At 42.8% G+C, this 18,408-nt stretch overlaps 1 protein-coding gene across 3 annotated transcripts in view; it reads left to right on the top strand.

Annotated features, from left to right (window-relative positions):
• LOC124717315 overlaps positions 1-18,408 on the top strand; it is a 148,101-nt gene that overhangs the window by 48,441 nt on the left and 81,252 nt on the right. For all 3 annotated transcript variants that reach the window (XM_047244148.1, XM_047244147.1, XM_047244146.1), the window contains exon 9: positions 1,281-1,458. In XM_047244148.1, coding sequence (XP_047100104.1) covers positions 1,281-1,458 — 178 coding nt within the window. The remainder of the gene's footprint in view (positions 1-1,280; positions 1,459-18,408) is intronic.

Here is an 18,408-nt window from a genome sequence, read left to right as displayed (position 1 = left end):
TGGCTCATACCGCATTTATTTACCAAATGTGGTGCTATTTTGTAATACTGTGATGGAGTCAGTTGGTGTATTCAAGGTTCACCTTGCATTTTATATGTTTACGCCTTGCCTGGGCCTGTCAACACCGGCATTGGACTGTTGATCTAGACAAGTCTTGTTCCAATTTGTATCGAGTGGATGGACGTGTACGGGTATGGAGACAACGTCATCAATCAGTGTACCCTGCATATCAACATGAGACAGTTTAAGCTAGTTCAAGCTCTGTAATGGTGTGGGGCGTGTGCAGTTGGAGTAGTATGGGACCCCCGATATGATTAGATACGACTCTGACAGGTGACAAGTATGTAAACATTGTATCTGATCACCTGCGTCCTTTCATGCCCATTGTGCATTCTGACGGACGTGGGGAATTCCAGCAGAACAATGTGACATCCCACACTTCCAGAAATTCCACAGAGTGGCTCCAGAAACACTCTTCCGAGTTTGAACACTTCTGCTGCCGACCAAATTCCCAAGATGTGGACATTGTTGAGTATACCCAGGATGCCTTGCAACATGGTGTTCAGAAGTGATCTCAACCCCCTCATACTCGTATGTATTTATGGACAGCCCTGCAAGACTGTTTGTCAGTTTCATCCACCACTAGTTCAGACATTAATCAAGTCCATGCCATGTCATGTTCAGTGCTTCTGCGTGCTCGCAGGGGCCCTACACAATATTAGGCAGATGTATCAGTTTATTTGGCTATTCAGTGTATTTTACGTGTTTTGAGTCAGAACTTAAGTGCTTCAAGAAATTGTTGGGATCTGCATAACATTTAAAAATATGTGTTTTATGTTTGTACACATTACTTTTAATTGCAAATAGCATTTGAAGCATTCGTTTTCTTTTTTTGACAGAAAATTGTATTATGTTTTAGAAGTCTGCTTAATTTTAAAGATATTTCTATTGGTTTAACAGTTTTTGTTTTGTTTTGAGTGGCCTTTTATCAGCTATTTTTAAGCATTTCACTGCAAACATCCTGTAATAGTATTGTTTTTCCATGAATGGTAGGTACACGTAACACTAGAATTTTATGCTAAAAAGTTCCACCCCTGTTTAGGTAAGGTCTATTACATATTAATTTCTTTATATATGATATATGAGAAGGAAGTGAATACATGCGCATGGAAATTTGTAATAATTACCTGGAAATACGTGGAATTTTCATTGGGTAATGTCCCCTCTCCTTAAGCTATACCCATATTCCGAGAAGTTAAATGAGAGTGTCTGCTCGACAGGATACTGGATGTATGGGAGGTGAGCCGGCCGTGCTTCCTGGCAATGGGCTACGATGCACGGATCGGTGACGTGCAGCCGAGCTGTGGTAGCTGGACTGGCCACCGTGTCGAGTGCCTCGTCAACCCGGAGCTTTTCAGCTCTGCGGACAGCTACCAGATACATGTCAGCTCTGAGAAGGTATGCTCTCTCTCTCGTGGGGTGAAATAACTGGCAAAGTGACACATAAGTTGTGAAAAATATGTTGCTGGTGGAAAGGAGGCCCATAAATGTTTTTCAGCGAACTGTAGACACTCAATTCTCATCAAGCGGCTGACAACGAGCCAATAATTAAGTTCCTGTCATTACTCAATTCCCCACTAGTTGACACTGCACATCTCGGAACTTCAAAAGTCGGTATTGATAAACAGTTAGAACACATCCACACTTTAGCCGGCTCGCGACTGTGCACAGCTCGGGAACTGTGACTTGTAGACCAGAGGTCATACATCAAGCTTGAAACTTTATGCGACAAAAACCTGACAGAAATCCACAGATCACTGAGTGAGTTTTCTAGTGAGTTTACAGTGGATGATAGTACAGTTTCACGGTGGATTAATGATCTTTGTGGTGGTTGTATGAGCATAGATGGTACTCTGTGACCCGGCAGGACAAAAACATCAGCAGATGAACAAAGTGTGTGGTTTGTGGCAGATGCTCTTGAAAATAACTGGCGACTTGTGAGGAACCACTCTGAAGCCACGGGAATTCCCCCACATCAGTATTCTGTATTCTGACAAATGATTTGAAGAAGAAGAAAATTTATGCAAGTTGGGTTCCACACTGTTTGAGTGCTAAAGAGAAGCAAACATGCCTGGACATCGCATCCTTGCTCAAACAGTGCTTTGACCATGAAGGTCAAGGATTCTCATGTTGAATTGCCGCCATTGGTGAAACATGGATTACAGACTTTGAACCAGTGTTGAAATCATAGTCCCAACAAGTGGATAGCTTCAGATTTCCCACCTCCAAAAAAATTTGAACGCGCTCAAGCAAATGATGATTTTTGCTTATCATGACCAATGAATCATCATGACAGATAGTCGACATGGAACAAGTGTCACACCAGTGTATTATCATAACAAAACCTGACTTCGGTTGCTAGAGGATGGGCCACTCATTCTCCATGACAATGCTAGCATGCATATTGGCAATATTGTAGCCCAAAAAATGGCACAAATATGGATGGGGAATGTTACCACATCCTCCCTACAGGCTGGAGATGAGTCCACCAGACTTCAGCTTGTTCCCGAAGTTGGAAAAAAAAATCAATGCGAGGACATCATTATCTTTGTCTGGGAGAGCTGCCATTACCTGGCAGATGAACGGAATTGGTGTACTGGATGGAGTAATAGGAGCTTTCAAGACTTTGGGATTCAGTCATAGAGAAGCAGAGAGACTATATTGAAGTACTGTAAAGAGATATTGAAAGAAATATAAACATACGATTTAAAAAAAATAATGTGCATTATTTGTGAAATGCCCCTCATATTTATCTTTATTTTCGAAAATTTCGTATTGTACAATTCCAAATAAATACAAGTACCAGAAGTAGAGATTGATGGGCTCACACTGGCTGAGGCTTCCTCTGTGAATTTCCTGGTTACCCAGGTAGATACTGTGGTGGACTCACCTTGTGAAATAATTAACCAAAACTGTCAGTTCTGCCAGCATTAGTTTCAGAAAACTCTCTCAGTGTGCTCATCTGCAGACAAGACTTTCACTCAGTTCTGTCCTATGGTTTAATCTTGTTTGATATTGAAGCTAATGTGAAAAAAAGTGTTTTCTACAGAAGTGTGCCAAATGAATATTGTTTAAAGTAAATAACCCAACATCTTGCAGAAGACTCTCCCGAGAGCCAGTTATTCTCGTGCATCCAAGCCAATACATATGGTTTCCTATGATATTTGTGGCTTATAACAACAGTGAATCTAGGGCGAGCTTTGCAATTCACAACTGCAATGCTAGAAGTAGAAGTAATTTCCGTATCTCTCTCTCCCTCTCTAGGATTCATAATGCAGGAGGATCTGCAGCGAATTGACACATGGTGCAGGGAATGGCAATTGAATCTCAATGTAGACAAGTGTAATGTGCTGCGAATACATAGAAAGAAAAATCCCATATCATTTAGCTACGATATAGCAGGTCAGTAACTGGAAGCAGTTAATTCCATAAATTATCTGGGAGTACGCATTAGGAGTGATTTAAAATGGAATGATCTTATGTAGTTGATCGTCGGTAAAGCAGATACCAGACTGAGATTCATAGGAAGAATCCTAAGGAAATGCAATCCGAAAACAAAGGAAGTAGGTTACAGTACCCTTGTTCGCCCAGTGCTTGAATACTGCTCAGCAGTGTGGGATCCGTACCAGATAGGATTGATAGAAATAACATGGAATTTCCAACAAAGTGGCAACTAGGAGGAGGTTTGAGTTTGGAGGGAAGATGAATGTAAAACTGCAATGTTAGAACAGCTTTTAAACTGTGCGTATGAGTTTGATGACTGATAAAGGCCCAGATTATCAGGACACAGAAAATGAAAGTTACAACAGTGGTGTTAACAAGGTAATGAGGTAAGATGTGTCACTAACCTCAAATTTGCTTTCGCATCCAGACAACATATGTGCTGTAGTTAACATGTCATAGATACTAAGGATCAGTGCAGAGAACTAAAATTGAAAGTTATGTGCTTTAATATTCCTGACGCATACGTTTGTATGTGTCTTAAGTTTTAAAGTTGTTATTCTCACTGTTAGTTACTATAGTCTATCTAAGGAAGAAGTTTCAAATATATTTTTGAATAAGCTTTGTTAAAAAAAATTGTAATGATAATTTTAATTCTAAATGTGCTTTAATGCAGGTTTCTCGAAGCACAAATTTTTCTTGCTTATTAAATAATTACATTAGGCCTACAGGATTTTGCTGTTCCTGAGAAAGGAGTACAGAGTCAGGGTAGAAAAGGGAAGAGGAGTATGAAACAACAACAGAAACATTAGGATGCTCGCAACAGAGGTTTAGCTTACATTTAGAAATGAGAGTAAGATATGTGAACTTGGTCCTAACTGTAATTGCAGGAGAAGGTGTTTTCAGTTATTCAATGAGGAAGAGAGAATGTATAGTTTTCAGAAGTTTTGGAGTATGGGAAACTACGAATTGCAGAATGCCTACATTCATGGTTGCATACAAGTAACCAAAATGGAGAGAAAAACAAAAACAGTATCCATCAAGACGGAGTACAACCATGATGTACTATTTGTATCATGTGGCGAAAGATGCATTGTAATTTGTAAGACTACCATCTTGAATATTCACTGACTTCAAAAAAAGTAGAGGTCATATAGAATACTTAGCTCAAAAAAAAAAAAAAAAAAGAAAAAGAAAAAGAGGAGGAGGAGGCTGTAAAACTCCCTCAGTAAATGGGAGGGGGGAACACCAGCATCATCCTAGATAGAATTAAAGTGCAGATGCTGAATGGATGCCAACATATACCAGTCATTACAAGAGAGTTGACAGTCCAAGATTTAGGAGTATGGAGTACACAATAGAAAGTTGTTATGATAAAGATAAAGAAGAATGTACGCAAGGACAGAAATCCTTTATCCAGCGATAAATATCAACAGATTTTTGTAGGAGAGCACAACATATCATTTACAAATCTTAAATCACACATTTGCAGCGCGTGTGATTGTCTTAATATAAAAATAGAAAAGGCAAAAAAGGAGAAAGATGAAAACTTATTCAAATTCTTGTATGATCAACTTGAGTTACACCAGCACAAAGTGAAAGCAGGACATGACGCTATTGCACTTGCTACAGAAGAGTCAGAGAAAGATGATAGTATTTATGTCATTGTGTTTGATTTGCAACAAGCCCTACCTACCCACAAACTTTCAGCCAGACCTGCTTCCTACAAAAAGATACTCTTTTGTTACAGTATTAGAATCCAGTTTTGTTCAGAAAAACAACGATATTTCAGTGTATGAGATGAAGGAGCTGCCGGCAGAGGAGCAGATGAAATTTGAAGGTGTAGGTCTTTATGCTTTTCCAGCGAGGTGTTATCATCTTGGAAAATTGGATTTACTGACAGTTATCTGCATTTTACTTGCACAGTATTTTTGATCACGTAACTTGCAATCTTCATCAGATGCTCGCTAAGTCTGAATCCAACATGGAACGAGTCCACTATTTACCCCTAAATGGGGCTAGGCGCTCTGTCCGAGGTACTCATCCATCAGCAGCAGGGACCATAGTATTTTCTAGATGTAGCTTTTGAAACTGCTTTGCGCGTTAAGGCCGTGGCAACAGACAGGTGTAGAGATAGCTATTCTGTGGATGTGACATCTAAATTCTCTGTTGCTCCATTATGGCAAGGGGACATCGGCTGGTACATACTTCTCAATTCAATAAACTTTACCAACAGCCGTATGCTTTAGGTTATTTTTGTTTTATTTCGAATGCAACCAGTTTCGGCAATTCATTTTGCCATCTTCAGGCCCCATACGCTTTTTTTTATTTGATTTGAAAAAAGCGTATGGGGCCTGAAGATGGCAAAATGAATTGCCGAAACTGGTTGTGTTCAAAATAAAATAACCTAAAGTATATGGCTATTGGTAACATTAATTGAATTGAGAATGACATCTAAATGGTGGGATCCTTCACATATTCCGTCCCTTACTAATGCTTGACTTGCCTGGCTTTTAGACATGTTGATTGCTTTGGAATTTACATTATGTTTAATCCTCTCAAATTCTGGAATAATATCCACTTCTTGGCATCTCAGCAGGAAACTGCACAGGTACATGATTTGCTGTATTAAGTATCACTGTCTGTGCGCCCTGTTTGGGTTGTGCTGTTCTACAGAAACAGATATTCTTCCAGAGATATTCAGAAGGCACTGTGTCCTGCTTCCCTGCCAGATGGGTCAATAGAAGTACAAGATTAAGCAAAGAAGGTTGCTTTTCCCATTTGCCGGACTGATGTCTGCCAAAATCAGCAGAATTCGTCTTCAGAATTTTCTGCCCACCAAACAAGATTAAGGCTCTGTTATGGAGTGTAAAGGATGATCTGGGCCTACAGAAACTGGGTATTTTAGCACATACCATGTCTGAGTGGTATGTCATATCGATCAAAGCACCACGACCATTGGCATCAGGTACGAGGAGTACCAACGTCACAGCAGACTCGAATGGGCTCCCAAGTCAGCTACGGTGGAACATTGTTCAGAACTAAATCATTCAATGAATTACAATGATGCCAAGATTCTGACACAGGCACAAAGATACTGGAATAGCGTTATTAAAGAAGCCATCAAAATAAAAGTCACACGGAATCTTATCAACTGCGACTCAGGATATCAGCTTAGTTCTGCCTGGAATCTGGCTCTTGATCTCCTAGAGACGCAATGGAGGCAACATCCAAACTCTGGGGGAAGCAACGTTAGAAATGCTTACAGAGCAAATAACCCAGCACAACCAACACAAGGCGCACATATGGTGGTACTTCAGATAGCAAATGACCTACGTGAGGACAGTCATTTCAAGAACAAACAGCTATTTGAACACTAACGGGCATAAAATAATCGGGCAGCACCCCTAGCGGGTGTGGGTCTCAGATGAAGCACCTGATGCAGCCGGCTATGGTAATACAATGGCATAGTCCACAGGAAAGTTTAAATGATGGTAATCAGGAGATTAAATGCTCAGTACAACTTGGAGGTGGAACAGAACATCAGGTGACAAAATTATTAACTGACAACTGCCAGAAAGTATGTGCACAGTAGTCTGAACAGCTTCTGCTGGAGAATGCTATGGTTGCTGCTACTGACGGCATGAACCTTCGACGGAGTGCCTGTCACAGCACAGACCAATGACAGAGCACATAGCCCCACATAAACATAAATATTGCACCTGTTCTGCACTGGATTCAGCCTCAGGCGGCACAAGTATGATGGGGACTCCCAGTAGAAAACCCAATTTTCCAAGATTGTAACACCTTGCCAGGAAAGCATGAACCAACAACATAGAAGACTCTAAGGGGAAGAAATGTATCTGAATATCAGAAGGCTGTATAATCTGTTACAAAGGAAAGGGACGGCGCTGGCTTCTTTAGTTTCCTGCTGAGATGCTAAGAAGAGGACATTATTCCTGTATTCACAAGGATTAGGCATCACATAAATGCCAGAACAGCCAACAGGATTGAACACAAGGTGAGCTGAGCATTAGAGAGGGAGAGAATATATGACAGGTGCCACTGTTTAGATGTCACGTCCAGGGAATTACTGTCCTTACACCTTCCTTCCTATTGCCACCACCTTAACCAGCCGAGGCTGGGACTGAGGGGGTGGCACTTGGTGATCTCTAGCAGAATGGATGGAGAAGAAACTGGCAGCCTGTCACCTAGCTGAGTTTGATCGTCTCGACAACAGGGCAAAGCAGAAAAGGGAATATTTGTACAATTGTCACCTTTATTGAAAAGCCACTCAACGAGACCACATTTGAAGATACTTAGTGAGGGCCCCAACTTTGCGGTGATCCCTGGAAATGAACCTGTTGTGGCTTCATCAGTGCGATCAAGCAGGTGGCTTTCAAACCATCTCCAAGTAAAGCTGAAGAAGTCCGACAGGAGACATGTAGGGCGCTCACTGAGACCAAGCTGCCTAGATCTGACAAAGCAGGTGATAAGAAGCTAGCTCTCTGACAGCTCCGAGAAGGGGATGGCATTGTGGTGTTACCTGTAGATAAGAGGAACCGTACCATCATTCTACAGAACTAAGACTAAGACAACAAAGTTCAACAACTTCTGAATGACCCATCATACAGACTAAAGGAAAGCAACTCCATCAACAAGGTGGACAGAAACATCAGGGCTTTGTGGACAGCCCAAGGTGCACAATGAAGAAGTTCAACTGTATCCGATAGTTAGCAATGAAGAAGATGCTCTCGTCATATGTGGGCAAATGTTCACAACACATTCGCAACTTGGAAGGTTTCCTGCACCGTCTGAAGCAACTACACATCACCGATTCTGACATTATGGTGAGCTTCAACATGGTTTCGTTGTTTACTTTGGTACCACTGAGTGATTCTGACATTATGGTGAGCTTCAACACGGTTTCCTTGTTTACTGAGTGAATTGCTACTGGTAGGGCTCTCCCGGACTTGTTCGGGCCCTTTCTAATTCAATGTACTTCCTGTATGGGGGTCAATTATACAAGGAAACAGAAGAGTTGGCAGTGGACAGCCAGCTCTTACCAGTGGTGGCAAACCTCTTTATGGAGAGATTTGAAGATGAAGCACTTACATTGGGCCCAGATTGACTGAAATGTGGATGACACCTTTGTTTCCAGAATGAGATTTTCACTCTGCAGCGGAGTGTGCGCTGATATGAAACTTCCTGGCAGATTAAAACTGTGTGCCCGACCGAGACTCGAACTCGGGACCTTTGCCTTTCGCGGGCAAGTGCTCTACCATCTGAGCTACCGAAGCACGACTCACGCCCGGTACTCACAGCTTTACTTCTGCCAGTACCTCGTCTCCACCTTCCAAACTTTTACAGAAGCTCTCCTGCGAACCTTGCAGAACTAGCACTCCTGAAAGAACGGATATAGCGGAGACAAGGCTTAGCCACAGCCTGGGGGATGTTTCCAGAATAAGATTTTCACTCTGCAGCGGAGTGTGCGCTGATATGAAACTTCCTGGCAGGTCCCAAGTTCGAGTCTCGGTCGGGCACACTGTTTTAATCTGCCAGGAAGTTTGACACCTTTGTTATTTAGCCCCACAGCAGGAAAAGCACATTGTTTTCATTTAACATCTTAACTCACACCACCCTAACATAAAATTCACAGTGGAAATGGAGAAGGAGGGACAACTGCTCGTAGATGTTTTTGTCCAGAGGAAGGCAGATGGCTCTTATGGCCATATTATTTACCGAAAACCGAATCCCACAGATCTGTACCTGCAAGCCAGTAGCTGCCAGCATGTGGTGCAGAAGAACAGAGTACTTGAAAATCTGGCTCATTGGGTACGAACTCTTATCAGATCCAGACACATTGATGACGGATGTAAAACATCTGCAGTCTGTTTTCTACAGAAACAGATATTTTTCCAGAGATATTCAGAAGGCACGACACTGTGCTTCTCCACCAGAGCGGTGAGTAGAAATAAAAGAAAAAGCAAAGAAGGTTGTTTTCTTTCCATATGCCAGACTATTATCTGCCAAAACCAGTAGAATTATCAAATATAAGATTGTGTTTTTCTGCCCACCGGGTTGTATATCAGTCAGACCACCAGGACTATTGACATCTGGTGTAAGGACACAAGTAGTACACCAGACTCAAACAGGCTTCCAAGTCGGCTATCACGGAACATTGTTTGGAACTAAATCGTTCAATGAATTATAATGGTATCAAGATTCTGGTACAGAGACCCAGATACTGGGACAGCATTATTAACGAATCAGTTGAAATAAAGGCAACACAGAATCTTATCAATTGTGATGTGGGTTATCAGTTTAGTTCTGCATTGAATCTGGCACTCAAACTCCTAAAGATGCAATGAAGGCAACAGCCAAACCCCTTGAGAAATAACTTTGGAAATGCTCATAGAGCAAATAACCCAGCACAACCAACACAGTGTGCACAGATGGTGGTACTTAGACAGCAAATAAAGTATCTGAGGACGGTCATTAATGAACTACAATTTGAGTACCAGTGGCCATAAAATAATCGGGTAGGTGCCCCTAGCCAGTGCAGACTTTGGATGGACCACTGACATGGCTGAGTGATAGTACAATATAGTCCACAGGAAAACTTAACCCCAGTCAGGAGATTTGAACGTCCAGTACAACTTGGAGGTGGAACAGAACATCAGATGGCAAAATTATTAATTGACAACAATCAAGGAGTACCAGCACAGCTGTCAGAACAGCTACCGCTAGAAAACACTATGGGTTCTGCTACTAAGTGATACATACCACGGAGGGAGCACATGGCTCGCACCTGTGGATGCCAGTGAGTAAGTGTGTAGCCCCACATAGTCATAGATACTGGATGTTTTACACACTGGATTCAACCTCAGGGAGCACCTAATGAAGACTGCGAGTTACACTATCAAAAAATTGTGCAAGCACAATGCGGTTTGCTGGTAGAAAACCTGATTTTCTGAGACGATAAATTTGCAGTTGTTTACTGAAGCTGTTAGAGTTGCATGACATTCATGGAGAGAAGTTGATAACAATATCTGACAACTGTAGACACCAAACTGAGGACTGGGCCATTGTTGCAGCATGGTTGAAATTCAGAAGCGATTGTACGTTCAAAACTAACTCTCTCTCTCTCTCTCTCTGTCTCTCTCTCTCTCTCTCTCTCTCTCTCACACACACACACACACACACACACTTCTCTCCAAGTATAGCATACAACATTGCCTTCTGATTGAAATGTTGATGTCATTGAGAAATATGTACAGAATTATTGTTAGTACATAGTCTTGCCTAAGGAATGGGAAAAGGTCTTGAAAAATGTCAGAAGAAGAAACCTATGATTGTGTAACGTGTGCCTGCACATGATTTTATCAACATTTCAGACTTGCAGGACAACTTCAATTGGTATCATAACACGTGTTCTGATGAAAAGTTAGGAAGTGGAAATGTTGTGAAGATAGTTTTCATGTCAGGAACCTGAAAAAATGATTGTAATAATTCATACCATGGTGAAATGGATCCTGTATCATTTAGGCGAATAGGCCATCTATATTTCATTGAAGGTGTTATAACGTCAAGTTGAACACACATATATCAAAAACAACACGACACATGTAAGTCACAGAGCAAGTAGACATGTGCACACAGTAACAATCAAATCGGCACTGAGTCCAAGTCTAGCGGCCACTGGCTGGTGGCCACTTAGGTGGCGCGGCTGCTGCATGGCTGGCAGACAGCGCCGCTTGTATAGGACGCGCGTAACTGTGCAGCGGAACTTTGAAAGATCGGCGAGTCTCAACACTTTTCGCCCCCTTTGAATTGTTTACACTGGTCTTGATGGAGGTGGCCTGTAGATGGCTAACGTCCATAGGTGTTGTTTGACTGGCCGTAAAGTCTTGAGGAGGCGGCTTCCCGTACGGACGGAAGTGTCCCTGATGATAACAGGTCGAGATGACAGGAGACGTAGGGGTCGAATCTGCTGGGGCCCCGTGCACCAATCTGCTCACTGCGGCAAGTCCAGTTGTTATAACAGGAGACATGGGCGATGTGTCGGCGTCCGTAGGAGGAGGAGACGAGTAGAGTTGCTCCCACAGATGATGGTCATCCGGTTCCTGCATGGGCACGTCTCCTGGTGGCGTCCGTTCTTGTGCTGGCACCGAGATGATTGTGAGAGGGCTGCATTGTGAGTAATGAGAGATGCCAAGATCCCGAGCATCAGGTAGAGCCGAAGGTGGTGTAGCGGCATTCGGAACAGGTGTTGCCGGCACACGAGGCCGAAGCTGGTCCGAATGACGCACTGCAACACCCGTGTCCATCTGGATTTCATACAGGCGTCGGCCATGGTGTCATAAGATGCGGCCAGGACTCCATTTTCGCTGCCTGCCGTATTCCCGTACCCATACAAGGTCGCTGGCGGTGAACCGGCCAAGCGAAGGCACCCGCGGTCGTGAGGTAGAAGGCCGCAGAAGATGAAGTAGTGTGCGGGGCTGTTGGCCATGTAAGAGCTCAGCCGGGCTGTGGTCGCCCATGGGGGTGAAATGGTAAGAAGCCAGAAATTGGAGAAGCGCATCATCACCAGCAGAAGAGGTCAGGAGTTTCCTCATCTGAGACTTAAATGTGCGGACCAGTTGTTCAGCCTCACCATTTGACTGTGGATGGAACAGCGGGGCTGTGACATGCATGACGCCGTGACGGGCACAAAAATCCGCAAATTCGGAAGAGGCAAATTGCGGACCATTATCAGTAACGAGTAGATGGAAGGCCTTCCAAAGAGAAAATGCAAGCTAGAGCATTTGTGGTTGCCACGGTGGTAGGCGATGTGCAACGGACAATGAAAGGAAAGTTAGAGTAGGCGTCAGTTATGTGTGGCGTCAGTTATGTGTAGCCAATAAGCACCTAATAAAGGTCCCGCAAAGTCAGCATGAATACGCTTCTCAGGCGAAGGCCACGGTGACAAAGATGACTTCGGGGCGGCGGCCAGTGATGCACAAGGGCTGCAGGCAGCGACCATGTGTGCGATTTCAGAGTCGATGCCGGGCCAGTACACATCATGGTGCGCCAGAGATTTTGTGCGAGAGACACCCCAGTGCCCTTGGTGAAGGAGGCGCAAGACCGAAGCACGCAAAGACGCAGGTACCGCCACATGCGGTGAAGCATTTTTGGTGGAAAGGAGGATAACACCATCCCTAGCCATGAGGCGGTAATGCAAAGCATAATAGTTCTGCAACGGATCAGAAGTCTTCCAACCCTTCTGAATACAGCATAAAATCCGGGAGAGGGTAGGGTCAGAACATGTAGTAGACGGTGATGGGGAACCCATCCACAACCCGCTGCTCGGCAACATCCAGGTGGAAACACAAAAGTTCGTCCCTATCGAATGCCAGCTCAGGACCCATGGGAAGGCGAGGCAGTGCGTTAACATTCACATGTTGAGCCGTCGGCCGGAAATGAATCTCATAATTGAAACGAGACAAGTAAAGAGCCCAACGCTGGAGGCGATGTGCAGCCTTGTTGGGAAACGACGTTGATGGATGAAACAAGGAAACAAGTGGTTTGTGATCTGTAACAAGATGAAATTTGGATCCATAGAGAAAAACACTAAACTTATGAAGAGCATAAATAATGGCCAAAGCTTATTTTTCAATTTGAGAATACTTTTGTTGGGCATCCTTGAGCGTTTTGGAGGCATAAGCAATGGGTCATTCAGAGCCGGCAGAAAAACAGTGCGCAAGGACTGCACCGGAACCCGTATTGATAGGGGTCCGTGGCAAGAACAAGGTGTTGGCCAGGTCGATAAGTAGCCAGGCACAGGGCCTGTTTCAGCATAGTCTTCAATTTCTGGAAAGCCGCATCTCATGACACGGACCAGTGAAAAGGCACATTTTTATGCAACAGGCAATGCAACGACTGAGCCACTGAAGCCACGGTAAAAACCTGTGATAGTATGCTATTTTCCCCAAGAAGGCCTGCAGCTCCTTAACAGATGTAGGATGAGGAAGGGCATCGATCGCAGTGACAGTTTGCTGAAGCGGGCGAATACCATCCCGAGAGATTTGAAACCCCAAGTACGTGATAGATACCTGAAAAAAATTTGATTTCTGAAGGATGCACTTAAGACTGGCAGTCTGTAAGACATGACAAAGTTGGCGGAGATTCTGAAGATGTTCTTCAGTGGTGGAGCCGGTGACAACAATGTCGTCCATGTAATTTATACACCTAGGGACAGGGAGCAATAATTGTTCCAAGAAGCGCTGAAAGGGAGCAGGGGCGCTGGCAACCCCAAATGTCAATCGTTGGTATTGATAGAGGCCGAAAGGCATGTTAAGTACCAGGAACAGCCAGGAAGCAGCGTCGAGAGGAAGTTGATGATAAGCTTCTGACAGGTCAATTTTAGAAAAATACAGGCCTCCAGCTAGTTTAGTGAACAATTCTTCAGGTCTGGGCATAGGGTAAGTGTCGATGAGGCATTGAGCATTTACAGTGGCTTTGAAATCGCCACAGAGACGAATATCACCTTTAGGCTTAGCAACGACAATGACAGGAGAGGACCACTCGCTTGAAGAGACAGGAAGCAAGACCCCAGCAGTGAGACGATCCAGCTCCCGTTTGACCTGATGACGAAGGGCCACAGGAATGGGCCAAGCCCGAGAAAACTTCGGCCGAGCAGTGGGTTTGAGTGTGATATGAGCTTCAAAATCATTTGCACGGCCTAACCCAGGAGAAAAAAGGGACGAAAATCTCGTCGACAAGGAATCCAATTGAGCATAAGGAATGGCATCGGAGACGATATTGACAAAGTCATCTATGGAGAACCAAAAAACGCGAAAGGCATCGAAACCAAAAAGATTCTTTGCGTTACTATGGTCGACCAGAAATATGGGAACTGTGCGAACGACGGATTTGTAAGATACCTCAGCATCAAATTGTCCCAAGAGAGAAATCTTCTGTTTATTGTACGTCTGTAATTGCCTAGTGACAGATGATAGGGTTGGAGAACCCAATTGAAGATACGTCTGAGAATTGATGATAGTGGCAGCAGAACCAGTATCCATCTGCATGCGAACATCTCGACCAAGTATTTGGACAGTGAGGAATAACTTCCCTGAAAGGAAAGGGAAGAAGTACAATTGACAGACAACACAGAATCAGTGTCATGTTCATGAACACCATGTATGCGGTCAGATTTGCAAACAATCACACATGACCCTTCTTTTTGCAATTGTGACACACAGCCCAACGTTGGGGACAATCCTCCCATGAATGTTTCGTAAAACACCATGGACATGAAGGAAGTTGCCGGGGGTTTTGCTGCAGTTTGTTTTCGGTTAGGCCGAGGCTGTGCTTGGGAACGTACTGCAGCCACACCGGCCGGCGGGGACACTCCGCACGCGTCGTCAACAGCGCACAGAGGTTTTATTTCCCCGCCGTCACCCCACACCTCTATTTGCGCTCCAGCAGCGCGAGAAATTTCAAACGACTGCGCGATGGATAGGACTTCATCTAGAGTCGGATTTGCCAACTGAAGGGCACGTTGCCTAACTTCTTTGTCAGGCGCCAACTGGATAATAGCATCCCGTACCATGGAATCGGCGTAGGATTCTTTGTGAACTTCAGTAACAAATTGACACTTTCTACTGAGGCCATGAAGTTCAGCAGCCCAGGCGCGATAAGATTGATGCGGTTGTTTTTGACAGCGATAAAAGGCAACACGAGAGGCTACCACATGCGTATGCTTTTGAAAATATACGGACAGAAGTGAGCACATGTCAACAAAGGACAAAGATGCAGGATCTTTGAAAGGAGCCAATTGTGACAACAACCAATACATTTGAGGTGAAATCCATGAAAGGAACAGAGACTTACATGTTTGTTAGTCCGTGACATGAAATGCCAAGAAGTGCTGTCGAAGACGTTTTTCATAATCAGACCAGTCTTCCGCCGTCTCGTCGTAAGGAGGAAAAGGAGGTATAGACAACGACGAGAAACGCCCCGCATTTGATACCACATCGAAATCGCGAATCGCCGATGTGAGAAGCGTTTGCTGTTCAATGAGACCTTGCAATAGTTGCTCTAAAGTAGCCATGGAAACCTGTGAGTCAACGATGAAAAGGAAAAATCCCATCCTCGTTGCCAATTGTTATAACGTCAAGTTGAACTCGTATATTTCAAAAACGACACAACACTTGTAAGTCACAGAGCAAGTAGACAAGGTAAGACGTGTACACAGTAACAGTCAAATCAGCACTGAGTCCAAGTCTAGCGGCCGCTGGCTGTCTGGCCGCTTAGGTGGCGCGGCTGCTGCATGGCTGGCAGACAGCGCCGCATGTATAGGACGTGCATAACTGTGCGGTGGCACTTTGAGAGATCGGCGAGTCACAACAGAAGGCTTCAAATACTCTCTTCCAATTCTGTGCAGAGGTCAACAGCCCGTTGAGGCAAGCAAATTGAAGTATGTTCTTTCGTGTTTCCAGTGCATATCGGAAGTTCATCATGCTTATGATGAGGGATTAAAAGCAGCCGTTAAATCCAAAGCAAATGACGAGAGTAGTCAAAGTGACATTTAAATACCAGTATTAGTGTTTTCAGGTCTTAAATGTAGTAAATTTTATGTCATTGTATTGTCTTGTTAATATGTTGCCTTAAATTATTAGCCACCAATTTTTCAATGTCAAGTTTTTCTCTGGAAAGTGGACATTTTTAATACCACGAATAATCTGTTATGTATGTCTTACAAGCGTGAACGACATAGTATCTACCATATAATTTGTGTCAGTGTCTCATGCATTGTTCCTTTCTTCTAATTAAAAAAATTATTTCTGTTTTGTAGCTTTACAAATGGATTCTTTAATGTGCAAATATTTAATTGAAAATATAATGAAACAGTGGAATAGTGTAAATGTACAATTATATTTTGTTGTAAAACTTCACGTCTAACAACTCCAAAACACTAAAATATCACTTGCCACATTTTACACATGAGCCCCTCATTTGGGGAATTGAAAGATTGTGTCAGCAAAAGAATTAGACCTGTTGTTTGTTTATTTTCTGTTGCAGCGCCACCAATAATTTGGGATTTGTCCTTCGAACTGGATGTAATCGATGAAATGGAAAAAAAGGGTTTTGCATAAAAGGCAGACCTTATCTTTGAACTTTTGCCAAGTTCTGAAATGATTAATAAAATAACATCTTTACATCTTGAGCTGTTCAAAACTGTTCAGTTTCAAACATTGTGTATCCTCAGTGTAAGTGCCTACTGTACACTGACTTGTCCTTTACTGGAATGTGGAACATGGTGCGACATTTTAACAGCAAGCTGCCTCAACAGAGGCTCGACCCAAAGAAGAGTACTGATGTCATGCCCCACACTGTCAGCCTCCGAGGTCACTCGATCTGCACAGCTACTGTAGTGAATATGGTAACATCGAATGTGCCCCCAAAAGCATGTAATGTGTTAGACTGTCATCCTGTGTAAGGAGTGAGGAACACTCATGGAAAGAAGGAAATCTTAAATTCTGAACCAGGATGTATATGCCTCGAGAAATTCAGGAATTTTTTCATCCTGGAAAAAACCAGGAATTTTTAGAATTCCACAAATTTTCCATTGTTTTAGATTTCATGTAATTATGACTGGTAAGAATTAATATTCTAAAAAAGAATTTTACTTTAGCCCACTATTGCAGATTAATACTGCAGCAGTAAAATGTACACAAGAGAATAACACCAGAATGAAACTTTAATTGCAAAGAAAATGCACCATTTACAACAATAAAACACAAGTGGCTGCTGACACCAAAATGTGTCAAAGGCTTTATGACAGATTGTGCAATACTTCGTAACAACAAACTGCAATCGATGAGTGTGACATTACAACTGTCTACATGTCTAACAGGACGTGGGAAAATATTGCAAATTGAGAGTTGAGAAGTGTTATTTTCAAAGTAAATTTCGTTTTTTTTTGCAAGATGAATTATGTTAATTCTGAGAATGTGTGATAAATTTCTTGAATCATGGACCGTTGTACTCTCATTCAAAACTTATCACTGAGGGCCCACAGGACCTGCTACATAGAAAAATTTTGGACTCAGAAGTCCAGCCATTTACGACATTCATTAAAATTTTTCTGCCATTGTAAAAAAAAGCCTCAAGGTTACTTTTTCATGTTTATATTAGTTGTTTCATAGATTACAAATTATGCAATAACTTTGCCAAAAGTGTAATCATCCTTTAAAAAGAATTTCAAAATGAGTTATCAAGCTGTTTCACTTGTAACTGGCTTTTCTATGGGAAAATTGAATCGCTCGATGAAACATCAGCCAGATAACCCACAAAATATTTGGTCGAAAGCACTGAATTTTTAATCGTGCTTGTCAGAAATATTCAGCTGCTGCAATTTAAGCTGTATACTTAGGATCTTGCTTAATCACACCCTCGGAAAGCAATCTTGAGTTCGGTGTTTCATAAACTATAGTGCTGTATTTTATGGAATTCATGTGTATACCTCTGCAATGCAAAAATATGCTGTATAAATGTCGCCACACAACAAAGATATTTCCAAAACAATTATTTTATTGCTGGCTTTTGTGTCCTAAAGTACCAAGAAATTCTATACCAGCCCGTCACCACTAAAAGGACTGATAAGTTTTATAGCTCCAAGGGAAAAGTATATTGTCATATAACAAGGAAAAAATGCACTTTCATCAGGAATATAGTGTTCTTGCATGTGGGGGGGAAAGTGTATTTTCATCTGAGAGAAAGTTTATTTTTAACCGGGAACTTTTTTTTCCCTTGTGTGCACATACACCCTGTAAACATAACTGTAAGAAGTGTCCGGAGGTTGTTCATATATGAAGTGTAGGATATACCCTTGTAAAATTGAATGGTTCTTTTGTAGTG

The sequence above is a fragment of the Schistocerca piceifrons genome, chromosome 9, assembly GCF_021461385.2.
Source record: "Schistocerca piceifrons isolate TAMUIC-IGC-003096 chromosome 9, iqSchPice1.1, whole genome shotgun sequence".
Lineage (NCBI taxonomy): Eukaryota > Metazoa > Arthropoda > Insecta > Orthoptera > Acrididae > Schistocerca > Schistocerca piceifrons.
This window is presented reverse-complemented; position numbering and strand designations above follow the sequence as displayed.